Here is a 12,239-nt window from a genome sequence, read left to right on the forward strand (position 1 = left end):
TCAATCAGAGCTCTCCAGGAGCAAGGAGGAGTGGCCACGCTCCTCCTCTTCATCCCTCACCAATCCCTGAGAACCTGGGGAGGACTGCTGTGCTTTGATTGGACAGTTGGCCACCATGTGGGAGGTGCTTTGACAGAAATGGCACTTTTTGGGCTGAGGGGGCAGCTCGCATTCTTTGGCATGATGGTCTGGTCCACCACAGTTGTAGCATCTAAAACAGAATGAGAACATAGATGGTATCTTAGTAGTATTGGTAACCTAGTATGTTGAAAAGATCGGCAACCATGGAATCTCACATTTATTTGGATTGTCAGAGATAAGCTTTAGAAAACAAAAGGTCTGGCCACCAGAGCAAATTAAGATTCACCACTAGAGGGCAGTCTGCTATCACATTTGGCTTCAGGTTCCTAAATCTAATTTCTGATCTGTGAGAAACTGATGTTGGTGATGATGGTTTCATAGGATTAAGCACCTACTGTATTCATATTTTGAGAGTTCTGACGAGTAGTAGTACACTGATTACCTACGTTTATTATTGTAAGTCACTTTGGATTGGCTAAATGGCTGTGATTATATCACATTCAGTAAATGAGGATTTGGTTGTGATTTGGATTTGGATTTGACCAGATTGGTTGTGTGTCTTGCACATATCACCAATTGAGTAATGAAACTGAGCCTACAATAGTTGGTCTACCTACAACCTTCTAATTCGGTGCAATCATACATTGGATGAATCTGCTCCTGTTAAGACTCGGTACGGATGCAAGGTATAAAGGAAGCTTTATAGCAGCCAAGAGCCTAAACAACAATACTTCCACACCTTAATCAACTGACTTGATAGTAGATAGTAGATAGTACACAGAAGTAGACACACCGCAGATACAGAGAAAATGATTTGATTGTCCTGACCAAAGCAGAGTTGAAGCCCTGAGGCGTCACCAACCTACCCCTGCCTTCTTCCTTCCTTCCTCCACTCCACTTCCTGGAACCCTTAGCCTCCCCACCCCCATCCTGCTGTCCAGGGGGGGGTTATTGATCAGTGTGGGGACACAGGGGTTGGGGGAGAGGGCTTCTTTGTTTCAATACGGCGGAGTGACCTATGAACCCTGACCCCTGCTCTCTCTCTCTCTCTCTGCCTTCCCCCCACCTCATTTACACACACCACACCCTATTGTTGCCATGGCGCTGGTCACCTCTGACCTCACTCAGGCACCTACATCTGTTATCAATTAAATGGATAGGATCCTTTTCCGCTCCTGCATCCAGCGGATATGTTTGAGCTACCGAGAAGAGGTGTGAACACACTCCCACCCGGCTGCCCTTTCATCACTTCAGTTTGAAGAACATACATCTTTGAAGTGAATTCATCACCTATAAAATATGATATGATATCATATCAAATATGATATGATAAAATACTTATTGTATTGTACCTATTGTATTTTAGATCGCTATTTTAGATTGCTATTCTTGCACTTTGCCTTCAAAACTAGATTATGCTCTTAGTCACTTGTTTTAGAAAGGAGATGCACTTGTGAGTTCTGGCAAGTAGTAGTACATTGGCTTTCCCTATGTTAAACACAATTATTGTAACTAAGTTGCTTTGGATAAAAGTGTCAGCTAAATGACTGTAATGTAATGTATATATGATGATATTTTCCCGCTCTCAGCTGATCTTTGCAACCTTCCGAATAAGCGGCTCCGGCTGTGTTTTTTTGGGGAAAAACACGCACAGAGATAAGGAACGCGCCCAGAGAGGCGTCTTCTTGGTGCTGTGAACTCTACAGTCACTGCTTTAGCTGTGGGGGAATCAGCAGTGTGTTGTGCGACTCCGTGTTAGAATACGGGGGTGGGGGTCGGCTCACTCCCATGACTGGAGGTTTCCAACTACCGATTGATCCGGGTCAACCCAATCACACGGCGCTGGGAGAGGGCCGCCGGGCGGGGCACTGGTCAGCCAGATAACCAGCTCCTGGCGGGGCGGTGGTCAGCCAGATAATCAGCCGGGCGGGGCGGTGGTCAGCCAGATAACCAGCTCCTGGCGGGCGATCTGCTCGCTCTCATGAGTCCCGTCAATCCACCGCAACTCTTTAGAAGCAGCGATGGGAACATGTTATGTGGGATTGTGAATTTCCCCAGGTAGTTTGGATGTGTTTGGGCCTGCGAGTCCCCCTGTATGGTGGAGTTCCCGGAGTGAGTCAGCACGTCAGGTCGTATCCGGAGCGGGTTCCGCGTTGACTCACCTGTCTCCTTTGGAGCGTCGTTTCTGGGCACCCTTGGGTTTCTTCTCGCTGCCCACGCACGGGGCCCCGCCCGGCCCCGTCACCCTCACCGACTCCAGGCCCTTGGAGGATTTCTTAAAGGTGAAGTCCACCTCCTCGCCCTCCTTCAGGCTACGGAAGCCATCCATGTGCAGCTTGCTCTGTGGGGACAGCGGAGAGACGCGCGGTCAGGGTTTGGCTTGCTACGCTGCTAGCATGCTAGCTACCAGTCATGCTAGCTACCAGTCATGCTAGCTACCAGGCGTGAATCTGACATCTCTGTGTTTTTAGCACAGATATTGAGAAAACACTGAACATATTCCCTCATCCCTCCAGCCTACTAGCCACTGTGTTGTCTGTCTGTGGGGAACATATCCTGGTTGGACTCTAACCTGTCTGTCTGTGGGGAACATATCCTGGTTGGACTCTAACCTGTCTGTCTGTGGGGAACATATCCTGGTTGGACTCTAACCTGCACACATCCAACATCCAACATTTTTGCATGGATTTCAAAACATTGATGGAAACATCTCGCCACAGTCACACTCTCACCCCCCCCCCCCCCCAGCTAATCCAATCCTATTGACAGCCCTGTTAAAACATCAATGCCTTCTCACACCCCTCCCCCTTTTGAAGGATTCTGTGTGTTCCTCTGTGTGTGTGTGTGTGTGTGTGTGTGTGTGTGTGTGTGTGTGTGTGTGTGTGTGTGTGTGTGTGTGTGTGTGTGGACAGCCCTACCCCTCCCCCTAGCTAGATCCAGCATTCCAGGCCCCAACCCCCTTCACTCTCCACACCACCACCACAGAGAGACTCTCCAAAACGAGTCCATCTGGTCAAGTCCCAAACTGACCACCACCGCTGAAGGATGCTGGGAAAACAGAGGGGGGAGGTGTGCATTCCTGGGATAGCTACCCAAAAAGGCACATGAGGAGAGGTAGTGAGAATGCACCCACCTTCTAAACAGGGTCTCCATTTTAGATACAGAAACCTAATTAGGCACCGAATCCTCCGGTGTGTTGGTTTCCTCCATGTGCTTTGAGGGCTAGCTCTCCTGCCAAGGGTAGAGGGGATCAACTGCCCCGTGCGTTACCCCCTAGGAAAGATCACTGGGCTAACAGACCACTTCCCGGGTCCTGATCTTGTTCATTGGCGTCTCCGTCCATCTCCCAGGTGAAAAGCTGGCGTGATGCGCTGCAATGGCACATGGGAAGGCTGTGGTGGGCCCGTTTATGGCCCTCGCATGCCAACAGGTTTAACCTACCTCTTATTTGGGGGGGTGGGGGGGTGGGTCGTGGTGGGAAAGGAATCCCAGGCCTGACAGCCCACAACCTTAGCATTCCTGGAACTGTCCTCAGACCTTCACCACTTCACCCTCTCACCTCTCTCCCTCTCTCTCTCTCCCTCTCTTTGTCTCTCTCTCTTTCTCTTTGTCTCTCCCTGTGTCTCTCTCTCCCTCTCTCTGTTTCTCCCTCTGTCTCTCTCTCCCTCTCTCTGTCTCTCTCTCCTCTATGTCACTCCCTCTGTCTCTCTCTCCTTCTCTCTCTCTCCCTCTGTCTCTCTCTCTCCCTCTACATCTATTTTATGACTCACAAACTCAAGTTCTTTCTCTCTCACAATCCAACTCCTATGTTTTTGCCTTTCACTACCATGGGTTCTCTCACTCCCTCCAATCATCCTTCTGTAAATAGACTCAAAACCCCTCCCTGCACGCAGTGCACACACACACACACACACACACGCACGCATGCACACACACACACGCACGCACGCCCGCACACACACGCATGCACACACACACGCATGCACACACGCATGCACACACACACAAATGCACACACACGCACGCACGCAAACACACACGCACACATGCACGCACACACACACGCATGCACACACACACACGCACACACACACACACATGCATGCACACACACACACACACACACACACACACAGCTCATTCACAAATCTGCTGCTCAGTAACAGATCACAGACGCCAGGATTTCCTCTCCCTGGTTGACAATGGCATCTATTGTCCAGTCCTGCCTACAGGTCCTCAACCCTAACCCTAACCCTAACCTTAACCCTAACCCTAACCCTAACCCTAACCCTAACCCTAACCCTAACCCTAACCCTAACCCTAACCCTAACCCTAACCCTAACCCTAACCTCACCCAGGACCTCTGAACATGATCACTAACCCTAACCCTCTGAACATGATCCATACCCAGCCCAGAGAAGAACCTGAACATGGTCCATACCCAGCCCAGAGAAGAACCTCAACCTGGACCTCTGAGCATGGTCCATACCCAGCCCAGAGAAGAACCTCAACCTGGACCTCTGAACATGGTCCATACCCAGCCCAGAGAAGAACCTCAACCTGGACCTCTGAACATGGTCCATACCCAGCCCAGAGAGGAACCAGGACCTCTGAGCATCATACCCAGCCCAGAGAGGAACCAACAGTCACTGGCCGTCTAGCTTTGCCAATGATACACTGAGAATTGAACATGTGTGCTGTCCACAAGGCTGTTGTCCCTTTACATAGAAAAACAAGCGTGAAGGAGTGAGGTTGATCATGTGATGGCAGGGATATTGGAGGAAGAGGGCCCATGTGAGGACAGAGCGCTGGGGTTGGGTGGGTAGCACACGAGAGCAAGACCCCCTGATGTCTGAATGGCATTATGACAGGAAGCAGGGCTGGATGGGGCAGGAATGAGGCTTGTTATCTCGGCCTGTCTACTCCTCTTAACGTCCCCAGCAAAGACCTCTCACTCTGGGTGGAGCTGGTGGGGGAGTGGGGAGGGTCTGCTGTCATGTCCTCTGGCTGGCCAACTTTAACATGTGCTAGTCTCCTGGTAATGACACGCAAAACCCTGGACTCCTGGGCCACATCTTAAAGAAGGACCTATGCAATATACTACTACTATTATTATTACTACTACTACTACTACTACTACTACTACTACTACTACTACTACTACCACTACTACTACTACTACTACTACTACTACTACTACTACTACCACTACTACTACTATTATTACTACTACTTCTACTACTACTACTACTACTACTACTATTACTACCACTACCACTACTACTACTACTACTACTACTACTACTACTACTACTACTACTATTACTACTACTACTACTACTACTACTACTACTACTACTACTACTACTACTACTACTACTACTACTACTATTACTATGACTACTACTATAGCCTACTACCACTACTACTACTACTACTACTACTACTACTACTACTACTACTACTACTACTACTATACAACTTTACTATAGAGTTCCTACTTAATGTTAGGAACATATTTTTTCATCCTATGAATTTGCTCTTTACCTTCTTTCATACAAATTCATAGCAACTTCTAGAACTAGCCTCATTGGGGAGAGTGCAGTCATACATTTAACCATCCATAATCTGACCTGTCTGTTCTCAAACGTCATTACATGCGTTTTCCCATTTCTGTTTCATGCACACCACACTTAACACTTTATAACACTGATATAACCCTCTCTAGAGATTATGGTTGCGTCTTTGAATGGAATAGTCCCAGTGTTTTGACTACTAGCAGTGTGAGATCATTGATCAGTGTGAGAGAACTTATTTTGTAGGAACACAGATGAAGACTGAAATGACTGAAGCCCACTCAAAGGAAAGCATGCTATTGAAAGTCACTTTCAAGGCAAAATCTGTCTACAGTAAACTGTCCCTCAAAGTAGCCTATACTTTAATGTATACTTTAAAATGCATAGGCTACTTAATAGACCTGTAATAATATGACCTAAATAATCTGTACTGTAACATGAATCATAACTAAGAGTATTGCATAATAAATGCCAATTCTTAAAAGGGCATTTATTATAGAAGTGGAACAGGTCAATAATTATCAGTCGGAGCCTTAATAGCTGAAATAAAAATATGATGTATTGAACTTGTAATTCGCCCACTTTAACCCTCCTTAAACATATTGGCATGTGAACGCGCCGCTGCTCGGACCAGGCCTCAAAAACACGTGAACACTCCACTCTCTGGGGGCCAACAATAGACTCACCTGGTGAACGAACACGTCCACTGGTTCTTCCAGAGGTACCCCGTCTCTGTCTGTCATGGAGAGGAACCCGAAGCCCATCCGCACGTTGAACCATTTGCACACCCCGCTGCCTCGGGAGGACCCCACGTCTTCCTCGGAGCCCGCCGCTTCCTCCTCCACGGTCTTTGCACAGCCCCCTTTCCAAAAATAAAATTTCACTCAGCTTAAATCATAAAAAGATTTGAAATTGTGTAATCTGGCAGTTATATGTCTTTTACAGGCCCGTACTCGGAAGTTTTTCAGCATCAGCGCTCTACTGCGACATAAGGAAGCGTGTATAGGCTATTGCGTAATGAGAAAAAAAACATCCGCGAGCCCAAGCAGCAGCGCTGTATGTTGTAAATCATGTTGTAAAAATGAATTGGTACTGAAACGTTTATTTGTGCTGTAGCCAACAGATGTTGTTTACTAAATATGACAGATGAAATGCAGCCTACAAAATAATGACAACAATAACCTTTTACCAATTCCAATAATAAACAATACAATAAATACTCATGAAAAATATTAGGCCCTAATTGTCGACGAATAATCATAACAATAATATCAATAGCCTAATTACGACAATAACAATTAGGCTATATCAACCATAATATCATGGTAATAATAATAATAATAATAATAATAATAGCCTAAAAATACAATGGAGATAATATTTCTATAATAAAGTAGCTTAAAAAGTCATATTTTCTTGTCCTTTTGCTTAAAAAGTTATTCAAATAGTTAAGATTTACTTAGCCTACTTTACTTTAAAGTCTAGGAATAATATGAATAAAGTCGCATGCAAATGACCCAGAACACTAGAAACAAGTAAACCTTTCAAATGACCCAGAACACTAGAAACAAGTAGGCTAAACCTTTAATATAATAACTAGGTTATTTCAACAGTTGAAAGTAGCCAATGGAAAGCCGATTATTAGGCCATCATCGACCATAATTTCATATATCTTGAAGAAAGTAAAAGCACAAATGTAGCCTATCACCTTTTGTCATATTTCATTCCCAACGCTTCATTGCAAGCATTGATTGATCGTTATTTTCCAAGTCAACTTCCAGGAACAAATAATCAAAGGATATGCTCAAATTAAAGAATATTCTTACATTTAAGAATATATTGGCAGCTCTTAAGAAAGTCCAATGAGTAATTCTAAGTTACATCAACAAAAAAAAAAAAACGTGTCTACCTGTAAAATGCTGATTGGAAACAGAACCCATCTCGCGCTCTCAGTGGGTTTTAATCCGGGTTCTCTCACTCCTGACCAGCGAACCGCCCTCACAGAACCCCACTTTTCCGCATACGGCTTCTTACAATTAAAGAAACGTGCTTAAAGCAACGACACCAATGGAACCAAGCCAACAAAGGGGGTTTGGGATACTTTCTCCCTAGCAACCAGAGGTGGAAAGACTTCTGGGAATGATTAGTGAAAAGCATCCCGCAATCTTAAAGACAATGCGAGGAAGCCCAACCCGCCTTCTTTTTTGTCTCTCCCCCAAAAGACCTTTCCATGCACCCCCCCACCCCACCCCACCCCAACATCTTCAAAGAGCGAGCCCTACCTTCTGCCATGGTTTAGGGGATCCAGGGTCTCCTGCAATTCCAGCAAAATCAGGCGAAATGTGTTGATTGAAAACTCAACATCCGTGCATGTTTTTGTAATCCCTCTATGGACAGAATGTTTTCCCCCTGGTTCACCCTCTTGCACAATACCGAGCCCTGGCCCTCCTGCCTCAATATCACCCCCACCTCTTCTGCTCGGTCAAGTCCACGTGATTCTCAATTGCAATCTTCTCGCTGATAAATTAGACATTCCACGATGATAGGGCCCGAATTCGGAGTGCGACCAATCAGAGGTCGAGACCACCTAGCTGTAGTGGAGGGACACCAACCCCCTCTCTTCGGACATGAGAGCCGCAACCCCCACATTCCCAAAGCATTTGAATGGATGTGTATGGGGGTGGTTTTCACGGGAACCATTCAAATTAAACCACCCTTCCACATTCCACATGTCTGAATACGGACATCTAAATCCAAGGGCATAGGCCTATTCCACCCGCAGTTCCTGGATTGCCCTCACTTAGCAACACACTGTGAACTCACAAAATAAACAGAATAGTTTAATTGCACCGAATATATATTTAGTCTATGCTAAACATAGGCCTCCGATTTGGTTCAGTTTTAAAGACAATGTGTTGTTGGGCTACTTGCAGTCACCATTTGACATTTCATTTGAAACAATTTTGAGGAATCAATTTATGCTTTAAAAGTAGCCTATATAGGCCTACTGTATCTGCGGGTTGCCAGGAAACAAATGTCTCAAATGGCCAATCCTTCCCCGAAGCCCTGGTGCTCGTTCAGACTGGAGCTATAGGCCCACTGTCGGGCTGCAGGGCGCTGGGTGTCAAAGTGCCTTTTGATTGACTAGGTTTCCCACAAATCGCTGACGGGTGCAGATGTGAACGTAAGCACAGAAGCTGTTGCCTGGATCTAGACTGGGGAGGCATCTGAGCCATAGCCTACTATAAACGTGGAACTGCTTTCCGAACAGAGAGGAGGCTTAGCACAACGTTATATGTGATCAAAAATGTGATTTCAAAAGTGATGAAAATCTCCAACGAAAATCTCTCGCCCCCTTTTCATCTCTCTCACTCTCTCGCCTATAGACAAAATGGTTACAAAATCCAATAGTTAATAAAAAGGTAGCCTATAATAGGCCTAGCCTGTTCAAAATGTTATCCATCCACAGTAACATCCGACCATAAAGATAAGGCAGATAGCCTGAATAGCCTAAACCGTTCAGAAAAAAAAGTAGCCTAACGAAAAAATGGTAATTAGGCAAAATAAAATCAGCAACTCACCACAATTTCGTTCGGTTGAATACATTTTCCTACAGGCTAAAGATGCTTTCTGTGGCAAACTATGCTTTCTCTCGATGTACTCACTAAGCGAACACGAGCAGTTTTATGGCCTGAGAAAAGTAAGGGTTCATTATTTGGCAGCATTTGAAGGGTTGGTGATGATTAATAGCCTACTTTACACCGGAACTGCACTTGAAACCATAAAAGCTTAATGAATCGACTCAAACGTCATGGTTATGGCTGGATCGAGGCCAACAGATGGCACAGACCCCTCCATTCAACACTTGACCACCAAGTCAATTAAAATGGTTCCTAATTGAATAACGATATAAATAAAGATATTTGTCTCTCGTGGTTCTGACGGTGCATGAGGAAATTGATACCGTGTTGTGGTTCGAGGGCCCACCTGTTGCAGTGGAGCAGCCTCTATAACAATGGCAGGGCTACGGTGGTCATGATTTGACTCATACCTGGTAAAGCGGTGCCCGTTTCAATGGAGGTGATGACACCACACACCGTGAATGGGGCTGAGACAGTAACGTTGGGCAGCTGGTGCAGGGAGGGATAATATCAGTTGCTCATCCGCTAACCTGCCCCTCTTGTGACACCTGAAACACCTCTTAGCTATGCACGCCAGCCCACTCAACATTATTAATTAATGTTTCTATCTATCTATCTATCTATCTATCTATCTATCTATCTATCTATCTATCTATCTATCTATCTATCTATCTATCTATCTATCTATCTATCTATCTATGTAACATGTATGTAGGCCTAGTCTATTGTGTGTTGTGTGTGGGCCACTGTGATGCATGGGTAAAGGGTTCTATAGAGCTTGAACAATAAACTAGCTCTCTAAAAGGGTTTCAGAACCCATTTCAAGTCGACAAGGTTCCATAAAGAAACTTTTTCAGGTCAGAAATAACCCTTTAGGGATCCAAACATCACCTTGTGGAGGGTTCTATTTAGAACCAGAAAGTTCTCCATGGAACCTTTTTCGGAAGGTTCTTCAATGGTTCTTATACTCGCCTACCCTTTGTGTACAAGGCTCCACACAGATGCACATTCAATTCAGAGATGGTTTAGAGGAGCTTCTCTGTGCCTGAATTCTACATCCCCAGTTCTAGTTGACAGCAGGTATCACTTCAAACTCACAGAGTTGGTTTACAACAGGTATCACTTCAAACTCACAGAGTTGGTTTACAACAGGTATCACTTCAAACTCACAGAGTTGGTTTACAATATGTTGCTTGGCTGTTAACAGGAGTTTACAGAATCCTTTCTCCTCTCCTCTCCTCTCCTCTCCTCTCCTCTCCTCTCCTCTCCTCTCCTCTCCTCTCCTCTCCTCTCCTCTCCTCTCCTCTCCTCTCCTCTCCTCTCCTCTCCTCTCCTCTCCTCTCCTCTCCTCTTCTCTCCTCTCCTCTCCTCTCCTCATCTCACTTCTCCTCTGCTCATCATTGCTTTCCTCAACTCTTCTCTCCTCATCTCTCATTTCCTCATCTCTCCTCATCTCTCCTCTACTAATCTCTCCTCATGTCTCCTCTCCTCACCTCTCCTTATTTCTCCTCATCTATCCTCATCTCTCTTCCCCTCTCCTCTCCTCATATCTCCTCATCTCTCCTCTCCTCATCTCTCCTCTCTTCATCTCTCCTCTCATCTCTCCTCTCCTCTTCTCTCCTCATCTCTTCTCATCTCTTCTCATCTCTCCTCATCTCTTCTCATCTCTCCTCATCTCTCCTCATCTCTTCTCATCTCTCCTCATCTCTCCTCATCTCTTCTCATCTCTCCTCATCTTTCCTCATCTCTTCTCATCTCTTCTCATCTCTCATCATCTCTTCACATCTCTCCTCATCTCTCCTCATCTCTCCTCATCTCTTCTCATCTCTCCTCTCAGAGCTGTTGCTGCTGCGGGAGGCCATCCTAGTTGCCATGGAGATAGTCTGTCCATCAGTGAACAAAGCGAGCAGCCTTTAAGCTGACCTGTGTCACACATAGAGGCTTAGGAACAATACCTAGACACGCGCGCGCTCAGAGCCCCCCACCCCACCGCCACACACACACACACACACACACACACACCACACACACACACACAAAACACCACATGCACACACACACACAACACCACACACACACACACACACACACACACAACCACACACATGCACACACAACCACACACATGCATACACAACACCACACGCACGCATAACCACACACACGCCCACACAACAGGCCAAACTTAAAACACACCTTTTCAATGTTGATTTCTGAGCTAGCGTGTTATGTGTTTTGTCATGAATGTTTCAGTCTCCTGTTCTTTAACTGTTGTCTCTGTGTTGTCGTGTCTCGTTCTGTTACCTATATGTCTCCAGGGCTGCACCCCGGGTCCATGTCATTATTGGATTAATAAAAATAACATAACATAACAACAACACCACACGCACACATAACCACACACACACACACAATACCACACGCACACATAACCACACACACACACAACCACACGCACACATAACCACACACACACACAGCCACACACACACACACACACACAAAACCACACACACACACACACACACACACACACACACACACACACACACACAGGGGTGTGGGTATAGGGGTGGCTGTGGCTCAGGAGGTAGAGCAGATTGTCAAATCAAACCAGATCAAACTTTATTTATATAGCGCATTTCATACACAGAGGCAACACAATGCGCTTTACAGAGAACAAGGGAGGTGGGCGTAGGTCCCACCCCTACATATTCCAGAGGGAAGCAAAAAAACAGTTTCAACCGGGGGCCAGATAAGTGAGCTGTAAAAATTCTTCCCTGACCCCTCTCAACAAGGCGATCGAGCAAGCTCCTGGAAAATGTTTGTCTATTGCCTAAGAACATATACAGAGCAGTAAACATGGGCTAAATATGTCATAAGAGAGACATGACTAACAATAGAGTGCACAAATAGTGAAGTCTATACTAGAATTGACAAG

At 45.7% G+C, this 12,239-nt stretch overlaps 1 protein-coding gene across 1 annotated transcript; it reads right to left on the bottom strand.

The window, feature by feature from the left end:
• lin28ab (lin-28 homolog Ab) lies at positions 1-7,597 on the bottom strand (the record flags this gene model as incomplete). Its single annotated transcript, XM_084455591.1, has 4 exons — positions 1-211; positions 2,244-2,422; positions 6,344-6,519; positions 7,567-7,597. The coding sequence occupies 4 exons, from the start codon at positions 7,595-7,597 to the stop codon at positions 1-3; spliced, it is 597 nt and encodes a 198-aa protein (XP_084311717.1).
• Positions 7,598-12,239: the final 4,642 nt, after the last annotated feature.

Source organism: Borostomias antarcticus (assembly GCF_949987555.1).
Source record: "Borostomias antarcticus genome assembly, chromosome: 21".
Classification (NCBI taxonomy): domain Eukaryota; kingdom Metazoa; phylum Chordata; class Actinopteri; order Stomiiformes; family Stomiidae; genus Borostomias; species Borostomias antarcticus.